This window comes from Leptodactylus fuscus, chromosome 2, assembly GCF_031893055.1.
Source record: "Leptodactylus fuscus isolate aLepFus1 chromosome 2, aLepFus1.hap2, whole genome shotgun sequence".
Classification (NCBI taxonomy): domain Eukaryota; kingdom Metazoa; phylum Chordata; class Amphibia; order Anura; family Leptodactylidae; genus Leptodactylus; species Leptodactylus fuscus.
Genome location: NC_134266.1, coordinates 97,678,353 through 97,697,186, shown reverse-complemented (window position 1 = coordinate 97,697,186; position 18,834 = coordinate 97,678,353). Strand labels below are relative to the sequence as shown.

Genomic DNA, 18,834 nt, shown 5'->3' with positions numbered 1-18,834 from the left:
AGGTCCAGCTGTACTAACTGGGCTGCTCCAGGAAAGTGGCCATTGCTGTGTGTAATACCTGTCTCATCTCCAGGAGGCGGGCTGGGGACACCTACTAGGGCTCATAATGTCCCCTCAAGACTTCTGTCTCCTCCATGAATTTGCAAAAAAAAGGGGCTCAAATATGGCTCTTATGTGATAGCCTGTTACACAAAAACAATAACCGATCGTATCGCACCGACTATGTAACAATCTGTGTATTATCTTCCTATAATAGTTGTGTACAGAACGTGTAATCCTGCAGCGCCTTTTCTATCTCGTCGCTCCTACTCTCGTCTACCTCTGGCCCGTGTCCAGGCAGAACGTGATTGGCGGGAATTCCGTCCATGAGTCACGTGAACAGACGAGCCCTGGACTGTGAACTTGAGCTTGTGTGCAGAGAGTAGTGTGCGGGAAGTTGTTGGAGAAGACGATGATTCTCGGCTATTGGGATATACGCGGGGTGAGAGGAGTATTGCAAGTAATGGCTGATAGTTATGTTGTAGGTAAACGCCACTGCTAATGTGATATTGTCTTTTTATTGGGATGTCTGCAGCTCGCCCATACGATTCGTTTGTTGCTGGAATACACCGGCACTCCTTATGAAGAGAAGCGCTACGTTTTGGGGGATGGTAAGTGCTGGGGCAGGCAGCAGGGTGTGAATTGTCATACATCCAATGAAAGGAAGGTCTCTTAAAATAAATAAAGATCCAATATGGCAATGTATTCAGTGAGAATTTTCTGTGCTCTGTTTATAAACCGCTGGAAGTTCTGCCTGAGAAGATGTCTTCTGTCAGATTTGGAGTACCGTATATGGGGAAGACAACTGGTTACAGAAACATGACCCATTTGTCAGGCTTGATGGTACCCTTATAACAAGGCCTCACCCCTTCAACTTTCACATTGGCGGCATCTCGTTGACCCAGACGGAAGACAATGGCACAAACTGATTACATACTGACTACTTTTAAAACTCATTGAAATGAATGGGTTTTCATCCAGACCGTTTGAAATCAGTTTTTGAAATGTCAAATACTGATCACGAACGGAATGGCCAAACACAGATGTGAACCAGGCGTTAGTCTGTTTTACTTACACATCTTACACCAGAGATTTGTGTACCTCATATAATATGAATATAACTTTACCAGGGTGTACAGCTTACTTCTCTTACTTCTGTGTGCCGCCACACAGCAGCATTAATTTCACTGTCAGTAAATGGGGGTTATTCTCATCACCAATATTTTGTGTGTCAATCAAAATATAGGTCATGTTCGTGTTTTTTGTTTTGTCCCCCCCCTCCCGTTTTCACAGATCCCTCTGTGCAGATAGCCTTACTCTCTGTTAGCTTATAGGTGAGTCTAGGTCCACATCTGTGTTGGAGTCCCCTGTGCAGATCTGTCAGAATTTGCCAAAAGTTATGTAAGCACAATGTTTTCATTAGGGCATATGAGGTCTTAATTTTTGCGGGACAATTTTTTCTTCATGATGCCACCATTAATTATTCTATATAATGTACTGGGAAGCAGGAAAAAAATTCAGAATGGGGTGGATTTGAAGAAAAAATGCATTTCTGCGACTTTCTTACGGGCTTTGGTTTTGCGGTGTTCACTGTGCAGCCAAAATGACATGTCCCCTATATTCTGTGTTTCGGTACGGTTCCAGGGATACCAAATTTATATGGTTTTATTTACTTTTTGACCCCTAAAAAAAATTCCAAAACGGTGTTAAATTTTTTTTTTTCTAAAAGTCGCCATATTCCGACGGCCGTAACTTTTTTATACATAGGTGTACGGGGATGCATAGGGCGTCTTTTTTTGCGGGGCCGGGTGTACTTTTTAGTGGTACCATTTTCGGGAAATGTTATTGCTTTGATCACTTTTTATTCAAATTTTTATCAGAATTAAAACAGTGAAAAAACGGCGGTTTGGCACTTTTGACTATTTTTCCTGCTACGGCGTTTACCGAACAGGAAAAATATTTGTATAGATTTGTAGAGCGGGCGATTTCGGACGCGGGGATACCTAACATGTATATGTTTCACAGTTTTTAACTACTTTTATATCTGTTCTAGGGAAAGGGGGGTGATTTGAACTTTTAATACTTTTTATATTTTTTTATTTTTTTTTTTTACTTTTTTTTTTTATTTTTTTTTTGCATTTATTAGACCCCCTAGGGGTGTTGAACCCCAGGGGGTCTGATCACTAATGCAATGCATTACAATGCTAATGCATTGCAATGCATTGCAAAAAAGCATCATCTCTTTTGCAGGCTGTATACACCAGCCTGCAAAAGAGAGAATTTGCAGACCGGCTGGGAGCCTTTAACAAGGCTCCCGGCTGTCATGGCAACGGGGGGACGGCCCTGGAGCATGCTCCAGGAGCCGGCGATCCCTGCCAAAATGGCGGCGCCCATGCGCCGCCGGGAAAATGGCGCCTCCGGCGCCTTTGACAGCAATCGGACCGATCGGAGGCATTAGAGCCGGTTGTCTACTGCTTGAAGCGGTCGCCATAGTTACAGACCCGACACGCGCCGTACTATAGCATGTCGGGAAGGGGTTAAAATGCAGACATCTGACGCAGGACATTATAGTCAGTGTGGTTCTTTGGGCTTCATTCATTTCTGTCATAGAACTGATCCATTTTTCTGGTTCTCCAATGGACCAGAGGAATGGATGGCTAAACATACTGTAGATGTAACTGTAACCTGAAAATGCAGGTCTTTTCACCCCTCCTCAGTGTATAGAAAAGATAAATTAATTTGCTTTGCTGGTACTGTAAAATTCATAGTTTTTTTACCCATTCCCCCCACAAACACACCCCAGCAACAGCCTAAAATGCAGAGTTTCTTGTTTCTGATGTGGAAACTTGGCCTAAGGGGGGCGTTCACACTACCGTCAATCTTGCGCGGACATTAGCAGCGGACACTAGCTCTGTCCGTGACATTTTTCATTCATTTAAATGGAGATCGGGTCCGTTGTTTTGCACTCCGTGCCTGTCCTTAAGTGTCCGTTCCTAAAGATGTCTGACTTTTCAAGTGGACAGCAAAACCCGACATGTAGGTTTTTTCTGTCCGCTTGAAAAGTCGGAATTCTTTAGGAATGGACGCTTAAGGACAGGCACGGAGTGCAAAACAACGCACCCGATCTCCATTTAAATGAATGAAAAATGTCACGGACACAGCTAGTGTCTGCTGCTAATGTCTGTGTAAGGTTGATTGATTAAAGTTTTTATCAGTGTAGTTTTGCTGATGCAATAAATGGATTAACCCTTTAGCTGCCAGGGGTTTTCAGAATTTTTCTCTCTCCTGACTGCTAAGGCAATTTTCATAGTTCTGAAACGGACCACTAAAACAAATAAAAAAAAAAAAATCATACTAACTTACCCCATACCTATATATTTTCTTGAAGGAAATCTATCAATTTCTTTTTAACTACCGTAATTCCATTCCAGAAGACACCATGTAGATACTGTGTAAGCGACCATTTTTCTTGTGGCCGCGGGCATGCGCAGTCGGCTCTGCCCAAAGCCTAGAAGTTTGACCCCCAGCGCCGGAAGAAGACGTGTGAAGAGGCCGTTCCTGAAGAAGATGTATGCGGCGCGGGAGAGTTCTCTCGCAGCATTGGAGACGTCCCCAGTGCTGTTTGAGCACTGGGGCCCGCCCCCAGTGCTGCGAGAGAACTCATTTGCATACCACCAAAAACCGCTATTTCTACGGAACGGCGGTGCGGAAAAGACATCTAAAGTTAGGAGAAGAATAGTCTTTCTTAAAGGGGCTCTATCACTGGAAAAAGTAATTTTTAACTAATCACATCCTTGCATAGCCTTTAGAAAGTCTATTCCATACCTACTTTTAGTATATAGATTGCCTCAGTGGTTTTTGAATAAGTCCGTTTTTATTCATATGCTAATTAGACTGTTGCACGATATATCGTGCACTCCTCTCCTGTTGTTTCCTATGGGAGGTTGCTGCTGCTGATGGCTCAGCTTCCTGTTTGCTTCACACACATAGGAGATAATAGAAGAGAGGAGGCTGCTGGGAACTTCCTGAGCTGGCTGAAAGCTCATTAGCATATTAATAAAAACGGACTTATTCAGAAACCACTGAGGCAATTTACATACTAAAGGTAGGTGTGAAGTAGCATTTCTAGAGCCTATGCAAGGATGTGATTAGTTAAAAATTACTTTTCCCAGTGATAGAGCCCCTTTAAGGCTATTCCTATGTGTTAGTCACAAAAAATAGCATTTTAATGAAGTGTAATTTTTTTGCTGGGCCTGGTATATTTTTTACTTACGGTATATAATTTTGTGGAATTTCTATTTCTTTGATCACTTCTTCAAATTTTTATCAGATGCAAAACAGTGAAAAAACTGCAGTTTAGCACTTTAGATTTTTTTGATCTCCAGGGGATCTGACCACCAATGCAATGCATTACAGTGGTAATATTAATATAGCATTACAAAAAAAATGGTTCTTCTTTTGCAGGCTGTGTAATGAAAGACAGGCCTGGAAGCTGTCACAAGGCTCACAACTGTCAAAGCAACGGGACACCAGACCCGGAGCTTGCTCCAGGTTCCAGCAATCCCTGGCAAAATTGCGGCTCCCATGTGCTGTTGGTAAAATGTTGCCTCAGTCAGCTTTGACTGAATCACCAGAGGGGTTAATGCCAGTGATCAGTGCGGGCAGTAGTGTCGGGTCTGTGCTGCATAAAACACGTTATTGGATCTGTGCTGGTAAATTACTATTTGCTGATCAGAATCAATTGGCCTATAGCAGGCCAATCAGCGACTTAGGCTGCGTTCACACAGAGTTTTTTTGGTCAGGAAACTGACTCAAATTCCTCCTCCTAAAAACACCTCACCATAGGACCACTCTGTGTGAACGCAGCCTTATTAAGGAAGGGACCTGGGGATGTCACAGGTAGGCATCACTGGTCACATACGGCGGAGACTTCCGCAGGGAGTAAACAATCTGTAGGACCAAAACATGCTGAGAAGTCCTGGAGAAAGGTGAGAATATATGTAATTTATTTATTTTTTTTTCATTTCCTCTAGCCTGACTGAAAAAATAATATTTTACCCTGGACTACCCTTTTAAATATGCCAAGATTTTTGTATTGAAGTGTTCACAAATTAATCCATGTGCTCCGTTGCCTTTTAAAGTGTGCTTTGCGTCTAACTGTAGAGCAGTGTTTGCATGTATGGTAGGTTTCTATTATCCCTGAATGCAATAGGTGGTAGCAGCGTGTAACTGGGTTGCGTAAATTGTGTTGGGGTGTGATTTATGCTCAGTTTACAGCCTAAGGGTAAGTTCACACAGGGTATTTTGGTCAGGATTTTGAGGCCGTATCCGCCTCAAAATCCTGACCAAAAAGACGGCTCCCATTGAACTTAATGGGAGCCGCTTAGTTCTTTTTTCCAGGAGCCGTTTCTTCCAACTCCCGGAAAAAAGAAGCGATCTACTCATTCTTCAGGCCAAGTCGCCTCACGATTCATTGGGCCTAATCCGGAGCAGAGTGCGCGGCTGGATGGAATGGAACCTGAGGCGGCCTCCGCCCCAGGTTCCAATCCAAAAAACCCAGTGTAAACTTACCCTTACTGAGTGGAGTAAATGAACATTGCAGTCACACCCGTGTCACGTGTTTGGATGGTACGTAGGTAACACCACTCACTTGGCTAATATTTCCTAATTTGTATCAACACTAAACGGGCTTATAATGTTGGAATGGCTGGAAGGATAACTAAACTGAAATGCTTCAAGCTCCATCCACATGTTAAAGGACACGACTGTTGACGGCTCATAAAGTTTTATGTTTGTGTAATGACAGTAACCTCTATTACAAAAATGTCTGACGTCTGCATAAGCAATACCGCCCCTGCTACCTCTTGTGTCACCTCTCTACCTCGTAGATTGTAAGCTCTTGCGAGCAGGGCCCTCAGTCCCATTGTGTGAAATGACTTTCTTTGTAATGTATCTCTCTGTCTGTACTTGAACCCTACAAATTGTACAGCGCTGCGGAATATGTTGGCGCTATATAAATAAAATTTATTATTATTATTAATTTATTATTATTAAATGCTCAGAGTGACCATGCCTTTTAGATGTATGTCACTGGGCTTTTCTGACCTTGGTAACGCATCCTTTTTTTTTTTTTTTATTAATGTTTCCTATTTTACATAACGCATTCTTTTTAAACCGCTGATGGGGAGTTACCCAATATACAACTGTGGTGCAGCTTTCAATACTCTCATCTGGCAGCATGGAGGGAATCCATTATTGTCAGTGAGATCTTTCAGCTGCTGTTGTCATATAATGGCAATTCCTTTTTTTTTCTGCTCCTATCATTAAACTTATCTGAACTAATATCCTGTTCTCGCTGTAGGACTTTAGAGTTTGTTAAATGTTGATATGAAGCAATAAATGAAATAATGAACATGACTTTTCTGTGGTGCTAATTTTTCCTCTCCATACAGCTCCAGATTATGACAAGAGTCAGTGGTTGGATGAGAAGGAGAAACTGGGCTTGGACTTTCCAAATGTATGTAAAACTGGTGACACCAAAATAATTGTCAGATGTTTTTAAAACTGTGTTCAAATTCCTTAAATGTTATACTCTGCTTATATAAATCCCATATTTTGAATATGTGATATTCTTCCTGGCACAGAAGTATGTGACGTCACAAATAGAGATGAGCGAACAGTGTTCTATCGAACACATGTTCGATCGGATATCAGGGTGTTCGCCATGTTCGAATCGAATCGAACACCGCGTGGTAAAGTGCGCCAAAATTCGATTCCCCTCCCACCTTCCCTGGCGCCTTTTTTGCACCAATAACAGCGCAGGGGAGGTGGGACAGGAACTACGACACCGGGGGCATTGAAAAAAATTGGAAAAAGTCATTGGCTGCCGAAATCAGGTGACCTCCATTTTAGACGAATAGTGGATTTCAAATCCGGGTCATATGAGAATGTGAACTTTGTGACTATGAGACAGGGATAGCTGTACAGGCAGGGATAGCTAGGGATAACCTTTATTTAGGGGGGTATGTTATTAAAAATAACTTTTTGGGGCTCTATCGGGTGTGTAATTGTGATTTTTGTGAGATAAACTTTTTCCCATAGGGATGCATTGGCCAGCGCTGATTGGCCGAATTCCGTACTCTGGCCAATCAGTGCTGGCCAATGCATTCTATTAGCTTGATGAAGCAGAGTGTGCACAAGGGTTCAAGCGCACCCTCGGCTCTGATGTAGCAGAGCCGAGGCTGCACAAGGGTTCAAGCGCACCCTCGGCTCTGATGTAGGAGAGCCGAGGGTGCACTTGAACCCTTGTGCACCCTCAGCTCTGCTACATCAGAGCTGAGGGTGCGCTTGAACCCTTGTGCACACTCTGCTTCATCAAGCTAATAGAATGCATTGGCCAGCGCTGATTGGCCAATGTATTCTATTAGCCTGATGAAGTAGAGCTGAATGTGTGTGCTAAGCACACACATTCAGCACTGCTTCATCACGCCAATACAATGCATTAGCCAGTGCTGATTGGCCAGAGTACGGAATTCGGCCAATCAGCGCTGGCCAATGCATTCTATTAGCCCGATGAAGCAGTGCTGAATGTGTGTGCTTAGCACACACATTCAGCTCTACTTCATCGGGCTAATAGAATGCATTGGCCAATCAGCGCTGGCCAATGCATTCTATTAGCGTGAACTGAGTTTGCACAGGGGTTCTAGTGCACCCTCGGCTCTGCTACATCAGATTGCTACATCTGATGTAGCAGTGCCGAGTGTGCATCAGATGTGTAGTTGAGCAAAACTGACTCAGCACTGCTAAGTCTCTGCATTCGCATAGGAATGCATTGGCCAGCCTTCGGCCAATCAGCGCTGGCTCTGCCGGAGGAGGCGGAGTCTAAGGTCGGACCTGAATGGAGACTGGTGTGGAGCGATCTTAGACTCCGCCTCCTCCAGCAGAGCCAGCGCTGATTGGTCGAGTTCCGTACTCTGGCCAATCAGCACTGGCCAATGCATTTCTATGGGGAAAAGTTAGCTTGCGAAAATCGCAAACTGACAGGGATTTCCATGAAATAAAGTGACTTTTATGCCCCCAGACATGCTTCCCCTGCTGTCCCAGTGTCATTCCAGGGTGTTGGTATCATTTCCTGGGGTGTCATAGTGGACTTGGTGACCCTCCAGACACGAATTTGGGTTTCCCCCTTAACGAGTTTATGTTCCCCATAGACTATAATGGGGTTCGAAACCCATTCGAACACTCGAACAGTGAGCGGCTGTTCGAATCGAATTTCGAACCTCGAACATTTTAGTGTTCGCTCATCTCTAGTCACAAATACTGTAATATTCTCAGCTTACTGGGCAGTAGAAAGTATAGCATACAGTTTATCTAGTGTCTCAGTGTTGTGATGAATTTGAAGATGCAAAGTAATAAAGAGACATCCAAATAGCTGTATATACTGTAAAGTGTCTGTTACCAGGATGAGGAGTCATGAGAACTGTCCAGCTCCAACAAGTCCAGCTCCTTACATCAATTCTAGCACAGTTGAAATTCTCTCTAGTCCCCACCATTTTTAAACAACAAGTACAGTTAGTTTAGGTGCCTGATGTGCTATGTAATCTCTGTAGTGTTAGAACTCAAAATCATAACTTGTCTTCTCCTGCCTGACACAGCCCTTTTTACAGTACAGAGTCTAAATGGCATATCCGACGCCAAAACTAACAGCATTGATTGCTTGGGAACGGTGAGAGCTAGAGAAAAAAATCCAGCTATGCTGGAATTGTTGAAGCAGCACCTATTAACCTTTATAATAGCAAACACAGTAAGCCCTGTCAGATTAAAGTAAATTGTTGATAATAGCATCTTTTTTTTTTTATTATATAGTTGCCCTACCTTTTGGATGGAGATGTTAAATTGACACAGAGTAACACTATTCTGCGCTACATTGCCTCCAAGCATGGACTGTGTGAGTATAGTGCATTAGTTTATTATATGCACATTTGGGGTTATTAAACCACAATTAGGATTAATAGTGATTATTTAGGCCTCAGCCTTTTTACAGTATGAGTATGTGAAGAGACCCCAGAGTATAATAGCAGTTCCAATCTGGACCTTGTAAATTATGTAATAACTGAACCAAAATAACCAATGTGAACAAAATCACATGGGTTATCCTAGATGATGTTCAGTTATTTTTCCATTAATCACTCAGCTAGAGAAAAAAATCCAGCTATGCTGGAAGTTTAACTTAATTTCTATTGTACATTTTGAATTTGTCTCAAGTAAATCTTCTGGGAAAATAACCCTGCTGCCTTTAAACCCTTAAGAACACAGCCTAAAAGTACCTTAACCCCTTTCCGACATACACCATAATAGTAAGGTGGATGTCATGTATTCAAATATGGAGACCGCTTAGGAGCTGAGCAGCCGCCACAGCTGCTTGCTGTCTGCTGTACTGTACAGCAGAGACCCGGCGCTAATGCCCATGTTCATTGCCCGTCAGCCATTTTATCATGGTAATGGGATCCGGTTACCATTCAGTGTAAGTATAGTGTTTTCCCTTGATAGTAAAATGTCATTCCAAGTTGTGTCTCACATGTTGTAAGTCCTACATATTGTCCCCTACATAATAAATTGACACCTCCTTATAGTTTCCCACATAATAATGTATAAATTTAAATCCTGCAGTTTATTTCTAATGGTTTTCCTCAGACCTGAAGAGCATATAGTGCATATATTTCTGTGTATCTGGCTACATGTTTCATTTTCATTGTAAGTATAGAGTTTTCCCCTGACAGTAAAATGTATTTCTAAGTTGTGTCCCATATATTATCCCCTATATAATAAATCTACCCTCTCCCCCTCCTTATAGTTCCCCACATATCTTATTGCCCTATAGCAGGGGTGCCCAATACGTCGATCGCGATCTACCGGTCGATCGCAATGGACGTATGGGTCGATCGCGGGATGCAGCCAGGCATCCCCGCTGTCTGCTTCTTCACAGCGCAGGCTGAGAGTTATCTCTGGACACCGGCAGGCTGGGGCTGCGGCAGCTCCGCCTGCCAGTGTCTGTAGATGACTCACAGCCTGCGCTGTGAACAAGTACTTGCAGGACGCTCTTAGAGATGGAGGGGGCCGGGGTGCTGCTTGTTCACAGCGCAGGCTGAGAGTCATCTACGGACACTGGCAGCCGGGGCTGCCGCAGCCCCAGCCTGCCAGGGTCCAGAGATAACTCTCAGCCTGCGCTGTGAAGAAGCAGACAGCGGGGTTGCCTGGGCGGCCACGCCCATATTCCAGGTCCAGCCCCGCCCACATGTCCACCCCGGCCCCACCCACAAGAAGTGGGTAGTCGATCTTAGGGCTTGGTCATTTAAAGAAGTAGCTCACATGCTGACAAAGTGTGAGCACCCCTGCCCTATAGAGTTTCAGCAGAAATAATAACGTCTACCTAAGGCTGAATTCACATCTGCGCTGTAGTCTGTAAGGAGGACTTTTCTCTCTGCCATTTTCAATATAAAACCAGCGAACCTCTGATGGCCACCGGCAAACATCATTATAGTCTGGTGTCCACAGGTAACGCCTGTTTTATGCTTGGTTCACACCTGCGTTTGAGTTTCCGTTTGTCGGGTCCGCTTGGAGACTGCTTACAAAGCAGTTGCACTATAATGGGGTATGCCGGGTTTCTGCTGGAAAAAGGCAGAAAATGCAGAGAGAAAAGTCCTCTTTGCAGAACTTCTCTCTCTGCATTTCTTAAGCAGATTCTGGGTCAGAAACCCCGAACAGAATACAGGTGCAGGTGTGATCTTAGCCTTAGCGGTTTGGCTCTCCGTTATTTGGGTAACTGAAGAACCCAAAAAAAGATGAGCCGTGTGCAGGATGTGAACCTAGCCTAAATTCAGTATTACTGTATTTCCTCACCATATTGCCTTTTAGGCTGACGCTAAGTTCACACTACTGTTCGGCAATCCATCCTTTATGTCTGCATGCGAGCCTGTCCAAATAAACAGCTGTGTATCCAACAGAATATAGTGGGGCCTCCTGGTTTCATACTGAAATTGGCAGAGAAAAAAGTCCACCTTGTAGGACTTTTCTATCCTCTATTTTTAGTCGGAATCTGTGGTGGAGTCAATTACAGAGACACCAACGCAAATGTGAACCTAGCCTAAGGCCCCACAAAGCAAATTGGCACAAAAAAAATGCAGCAGAAAAACAAATTGAACAATTTTACTATAGATACTAGAGAGAAAAAAATATATATATTTTTTTTGTGTTTTTTAAATTTATGATTTCCTCAAAACTGCTGGTGATTCCACAGCGCTTTTTTCCTCGCAATCATGATGATCATTTTTCTTGTATTATAAAATTCACGGCTGTGTTTCTGCAATGTGAGGCTTTAGGCAAAGGCCTAACATTGCAAAATGCAGATAAACATTTATGGAAAAAAGGCATTTAATGCTAAAGCCCAATGTTGCAGAAATTGTGTTTTAGTATTCTGCAGGAATGCAGTTCAGAAAAAAGCTGTTTCAGTACCAGCAAAGTGTATGAGATTGTACTCTCAACCACATTGAAAAAAAATACTTACAAAAAAAAAAAAAGCAATGTGTTGTCAATCACTTTTTGTTCTACAGAATTTCCCCTTTTTTTTCTTCGCTCTTTGGGGCCTTAGCCTAAAACAAGCTCACACATATTTACTGCAGTGTTCATCATTTTTTCTAACCCTATTACATATAAATGGAAAATGTTTGCAAGGCTGAAGTCCTACATTGTGGAAAAGCAGGGTTTTGCAGCATTTTTTTTTTAGCCAAACCTAGTACCAGCTTACAAAAGAAATGCAAAAATAAAAGGAAACTGTTATACTTCTCCCTACTGCTCAATCCACTCCTTGCAAAAAATTTTAAAAACAATCAGCAATTCTGTGGGACTTAAGCCTAAATTTTTTCCCCGTTTACAAGCTAGATGATTATTTAGCATAATGGAAAATGCTGCAATTTATTTCTGCTGTGTTTCCAAAGCATACAAAAATGCTGTGTTTCTGCAACATGTGGCCTTAGCCTCATTGTTGTATCCACTTTGACTAGGGCCCCCTACCCCCTTCCTACAGCTTATTCTTCATAGCAATGGTTATGGGTGCTGCAGCGGTATCTAAGATACTTGAGAGGAATACAACTGTTTACCACAACTGCAGTAATCAAGAATATGTTGTGTAAGCAACAGAGTGCCCGCTATGTACACAATAATGGGAGCTGTGCGCTCTGGGAAACAGCTGATCTGCAGGGGACCTAACAGTGTAAGATATCGGTGCAACACCCAGGGCCCCTGCTGATCAAATGTTTGAAGGTACTGTGGTGCTTTTGCCAGAACTGAGGCCTCTTCACTATTTACATTGCACACCATCTGATTTATTGTGACCAATGCAATTACAGCCTGTGATAACATCACACAGCTGCTATAAAACAGATAATGTATGATGTAAATAAGTGGCCCTACACAGTATAATATGCTCCCCCAGACCCCCCTCACAGTATAATACTCCACAGTGGCCACACACAGTATAATATGCGCTGCAGACACCTTAAAGAGGACCTTTCACCTTCTGGGGCATATGCGGTTTTATATACCACTAGAAAACCGACAGTGCGCTGAATTCAGCACACTATCATGTTTCCCATTCTGTGCCCCCGGTGAAGAGCTATTGGTGCCGGTACCATAGCGCTTCACTGTCAGGAGGGCATTTCTGACAGTCAGTCAGGAACACCCTTCCTCACAGTAGCACCTATAGCTGTACTGTTAGAGCAGTGAGGAACACCTCCCTCCCCTGCCGATAGTACTCGTCCATAGACGAGTACTGGGGGGGAAGCGTTCCTCCCTGCTCAGGGTAATCGCTGGGCAGTAAGGAACGCCCCCTCTCACAGTACATCGCAGTTGACGCGACTGTGAGGAAGGGCGTTCCTGACTGACTGTTAGAAACGCCCGACTGACAGTGAATAGCTACGGTATCGGCACCGATAGCTCTTCACCAGGGGCACAGAACGAGAAAACCGACAGTGCGCTGAATTCCGCGTACTCTCTGCTTTCTAGCAGTATATAAAACCGCATGTGCCCCAGATGGTGAAAGGTCCTCTTTAATTGCCCAACAGTAGCTCTATAGAGCACAATATGCTCCCAGAGTTCTCACACACTGTACAATGTTCAACAGTGGCCATACACACGCACAGTATAATATGCTCTGCACAGTATAATATGCTCCACAGAGCCCGCCCCCCGCTGTAATGCTACACAGTGCTTCCCCCCCTCCCCAGTATAATTTGCTTCCCACAGTATATTGTTCCACAATGGCCCCACACAGTAGAATATGCTCTCCACCATGGCCCTACACATTATAAAATGTTCCCAAGAGCCCCCTTGGAGTCACTACAGGCCAACACCATAAAATTAGTTTCAGTGAATATTCACGAGGTTTAGCCCTCTGGTTAGGTGTTTTTTTTATATTTTTTTTAATTTATATTTTATTTATGTTCCATCCTATTATCTATATTAACCCTTTTGCTGCCAAGCATGTAGCTATACGTGCTCCCAAGGTAGCACTTCAGTAGCAGAGGACGTAGCTACTACGTCCTTACTACTGAAGTCCATAACTCTGTGAAAAATTGGGTTATCTTAACAGTTTTGGTGTCATTTTAAAGCCAAGAATCTTGACTTTAAAATGGCAAAACGATCTGATGACCTAGAGGTCACCAATCGCTCCCAAAACTGTTAATATAGACAGATTCTGCTCCCTGTTTTTTCTATAGAAATGTAGGGAAGGCACTATAAAAGTAGTATAGTGAGCTGAAAATGGCAGCAAGCGCTGCCATTTTCAGCTTATGTGAAAGCCAAGAGTCTGCTCTTTAAAATAAGCTAACGATCAGCTGACCAGGGGGTCGCTGATCGCAGCTGTCAACTAAAAAACACAGCGGTACCGCTCCGTGACGCGACAGTAGAAGGGGAGGGGGAGCGCTCACATAAAGCTTTACAGTGAGATGAAAATTGCAAGCAGCGTTGCAATTTTCATCTTATTTGAAAGCTAGGAACATGGGCTACAAAATAAGCCAGCTATCAGCTGTCCAAAAGGTCGTTGATCGCAGCTATCAACTAAAAAAGACCCCGGTACCGCTCCATCTGTCCCTCCCTTGTCTGTACTGCTGAAGAACGGGCAGCCCTTGTACATACTAATACTGTGAGATGAATATTATGAATAGTGTCACAATTTTAATATCATTTGGAAGCTATGAACGTGGGCTATAAAATAAGCCAATGATCAGCTGTCCAAAGGGTTGCTGATCACAACTGTCAACTAAAGAAGTCAGCGGTACCACACAGTGTCGGCACTATTGAAGGGGATGAGGGAGAGCTCACATAGTGTTACAGTGAGATGAAACCTGCAAGTAGATTTGCAGTTTCCATCTCATCTGAAAGCTAGGAACATGGGCTATAAAATGAGATAAAATTGTGAATCTACTTGCAGTTTTCATCTAACTGTAACACTTTATGTGAGCTCTCTCTCACCCCTTCAATAGTGCCGACACTTGCGGTACTGCTGACTTCTTTAGTTGACAGCTGTGATCAGCAACCCCTTGGTCAGCTGAGCATTGGCTTATTTTATAGCCCATGTTCATAGCTTCCAAATGATATTAAAATTGTGACACTAATCACAAGATTCATATCACATTTGCACTTCATACGATCGATCGCTGCACGATCTTCAGCACCATAGATAAGAGGGACAGAGGGAGCTTACTGCCATGTTTTTTATTTGATACCTGTGATTAGTGACCTTTTGGTCAGCTTATCACTGGCTAATTTTATAGCCCATGTTCCTAGGTTTCAGATAAACCAGTGATAAACTGACCAAAAGGTCACTGATCACAGCTATCACATAAAAAGACCGCTATCTCTGTCCCTCTCTTATTTGTGGTGCTGAAGAATGGGCAGTGGTTGTATAAAGTGCTACTGTGAATTGTGACACTCACAATTTTAATCTCATTTGGAAGCTAAATGTCTGAGCTTCAGAGTAAGGTAACATCTGGCGACCAGATCATTCCTATCTGCATAGAAACTGTCCTTACCTGTGTAAAGTGAGGAGCTCAGGAAGCAGTGTCTCTAAGCACTTCCACCACATTCACTTACACTAACAGAATACAATTTATACAAGTACATACCCCTTTTTAAAATTCTTAGCACCTTACCCCTGTCCCTGATATACAGTCCTATGAAAAAGTTTGGGCACCCCTATTAATCTTAATCATTTTTAGTTCTAAATATTTTGGTGTTTGCAACAGCCATTTCAGTTTGATATATCTAATAACTGATGGACACAGTAATATTTCAGGATTGAAATGAGGTTTATTGTACTAACAGAAAATGCGCAATATGCATTAAACCAAAATTTGACCGGTGCAAAAGTATGGGCACCCTTATCATTTTATTGATTTGAATACTCCTAACTACTTTTTACTGACTTACTGAAGCACAAAATTGGTTTTGTAACCTCAGTGAGCTTTGAACTTCATAGCCAGGTGTATCCAATCATGAGAAAAGGTATTTAAGGTGGCCAATTGCAAGTTGTTCTACTATTTGAATCTCCTCTGAAGAGTGGCATCATGGGCTACTCAAAACAACTCTCAAATGATCTGAAAACAAAGATTGTTCAACATAGTTGTTCAGCGGAAGGATACAAAAAGCTGTCTCAGAGATTTAACCTGTCAGTTTCCACTGTGAGGAACATAGTAAGGAAATGGAAGACCACAGGGACAGTTCTTGTTAAGCCCAGAAGTGGCAGGCCAAGAAAAATATCAGAAAGGCAGAGAAGAAGAATGGTGAGAACAGTCAAGGACAATCCACAGACCACCTCCAAAGAGCTGCAGCATCATCTTGCTGCAGATGGTGTCACTGTGCATCGGTCAACTATACAGCGCACTTTGCACAAATAGAAGCTGTATGGGAGAGTGATGAGAAAGAAGCCGTTTCTGCACGTACGCCACAAATAGAGTTGCCTGAGGCATGAAAAAGCACATTTGGACAAGGCAGCTTCATTTTGGAAACAAAAATTGAGTTGTTTGGTTATAAAAAAAGGCGTTATGCATGGCGTCCAAAAAGAAACAGCATTCCAAGAAAAACACATGCTACCCACTGTAAAATTTGGTGGAGGTTCCATCATGCTTTGGGGCTGTGTGGCCAATGCCGGCATCGGGAATCTTGTTAAAGTTGAGGGTCGCATGGATTCCACTCAGTATCAGCAGATTCTTGAGAATAATGTTCAAGAATCAGTGACGAAGTTGAAGTTACGCCGGGGATGGATATTTCAGCAAGACAATGATCCAAAACACCGCTCCAAATCCTCAGGCATTCATGCAGAGGAACAATTACAATGTTCTGGAATGGCCATCCCAGTCCCCAGACCTGAATATCATTGAACATCTGTGGGATGATTTGAAGCGGGCTGTCCATGCTCGGCGACCATCTAACTTAACTGAACTTGAATTGTTTGTCCAAAATACCTTTATCCAGGAACTGATTAAAAGCTACAGGAAGCGACTAGAGGCTGTTATCTTTGCAAAAGAAGGATGTACTAAATATTAATGTCACTTTTCTGTTGAGGTGCCCATACTTTTGCACCGGTCAAATTTTGGTTTAATGCATATTGCGCATTTTCTGTTAGTACAATAAACCTCATTTCAATCCTGAAATATTACTGTGTCCATCAGTTATTAGATATAAACTTTATCATAGGACTGTACCAACCCCACTCCTCTTCTATTATCCAAACCCCCTATTTCCTATAACGTCTTTAAGTTAAGGGATTCTTCTTTAAATTTAAGCAATTGTATACTGTTAAAAGTTAGTATTGCTTAGGGGGCGTTCACACTACCGTTGGTGTCCGACAGGTAGTGTCCGCTCCTAGTGTCCGCTCAAAATTTGGCACGGACATTAGGAGCGGACACTAGCTGTGTCCGTGACACCTGTCATTCATTTAAATGGGCATCGGGTGCGTTCTTTTGCACTCCGTGCCCTTCCTTCACTGTCCGCATGTAAAGATGTCCGACTTCTCAAGCGGACAGAAAAACCCTACATGTCAGGTTTTTCTGTCCGCTTGAAAAGTCGGACATCTTTACATGCGGACAGTGAAGGAAGGGCACGGAGTGCAAAAGAACGCACCCGATGCCCATTTAAATAAATGACAGGTGTCACGGACACAGCTAGTGTCTGCTCCTAATGTCCGTGCCAGATTTTGAGCGGACACTACCTGTCGGACACCGACGGTAGTGTGAACGCCCCCTTAGTGCACAAAGAACTCAGCTTTGACAGTTTTCTGTATATATAGTTCGAACTGTCTCAGAGATTTAGTCTCAAACCTGAACTTTTGTGTAATTTTCGCAAAAAATCAATGTTTGATAAAAAGTTGCATGAAGGTGGCTGTGAGTATAATAAGCTAGATGGTATTTTTATGATCGCCATGGTGTCTGCTGTTTGGAAATATATAGGTTTATGGGGTTTAGTAATTGTTTCTGGTGTGGTGGCATGTTTTATTCATGCTACTATTTTTTTCACATTTAAGGCCAAAATCAAGATTTTGAGGTGCACTTTTTTAGGGTCTTAAAGGGAGTTTAGTCACATATATGTAGTATTGATGAATTAAAGGCACCTTAGACTTTAGTATACTAAAGAAATTATGTCAGTATATTCCTGCATGTGGTAGAGTTTAGGTCAGAAATTTGGAATTTTGGATTTTTTTTAGAAAAAAAACTTTAACTCATATGTATATAAGTATAATGTAGCATTCCAAGATAGAACCGTTCAAGCTATATTCCACTGGCTCCCTGCTTTCAGAAAATATATTGGTCTGGGGGTCTTTGACAAACATTTAATTTAGAAATATGCGTTTTATTCAGACATGTCAAAACTGTGAAAATTGCTTTGGCTACTGGAGGTGCAAAATTTCCAGAGACCATTGGCAGCGAAAAGGTTAAAAAACAAAGTCCTTAAATTCTGCAGCACACTGGTGGAGTCTGTGTGTAATCTATATATACTGTATGTCGCAGGGAAATGATGAAACTAGGGATTTGTTCAAATCCCAGGAGATGTTAAAATAACAACTCTGTTGGGTCAGTGATTTGATCAAATATCTGAACTGTTTTAGTGAAATGATGAAATAACACAAGTCAGGAGTCGCACAGCTCTATGTTTCTCTTGTTATCACTCCCCCCTTGAGGCTGGGTTTACACGGGTTTTTTTGGACAGGATTTTTACATGGGAAGCCGCCTCAGAATCCGGACCAAAAAGCGCCTTCCACAGCTAGCCACGAGTGTCGTGGCATTCCAAAATTTGCGGTATTCTGCTCTGGATTAGGCCTAGTTGGGAGGGAGTGTCGCGCCACGGAATCTGCAGCAAGAAAGGGCAGGTCCCTTCTTTTTCCTGCGAGTGGGAAGAAACCGCTCACAGGAAAAGGAAGTGAATAGATCCCATTGAAGCCAATGGGAGGTGGTTTTTTTGAGCCGGATTCTGAGGTGGATTCCAGATCAAAATCCTGTCCAAAAAACCCTGTGTGAAACCAGGTTTACCTCACTGCTCCGCGCCTTGCATCTGATGTGACGCACACAAAAAATGGGTTCAGATCTAAAAAAAAACTCACTGGAAATAACACAAGTTCTATGTTTTGCTTGTTACCACTCCCCCATTTCCTCACCGCTCCCCTTCAGTGTCTGTGCCAGTCAGCATGCCGCTCTTCTGACGTGACGCACGTGAAAAATGGGTTCAAATATAGTAAAAAAAATCAAA

General features: G+C 42.8%; 1 protein-coding gene across 1 annotated transcript in view; it reads left to right on the top strand.

Moving 5' to 3' along the window:
• The first annotated feature begins 371 nt into the window (after positions 1-371).
• The window catches only part of LOC142194917 (glutathione S-transferase Mu 1-like), a 32,570-nt gene continuing 14,107 nt past the window's right edge, over positions 372-18,834 (top strand). The window contains exons 1-4 of the mRNA XM_075264357.1: positions 372-481; positions 575-650; positions 6,492-6,556; positions 8,905-8,986. Coding sequence (XP_075120458.1) covers positions 452-481; positions 575-650; positions 6,492-6,556; positions 8,905-8,986 — 253 coding nt within the window. The 5' untranslated portion in view covers positions 372-451. The remainder of the gene's footprint in view (positions 482-574; positions 651-6,491; positions 6,557-8,904; positions 8,987-18,834) is intronic.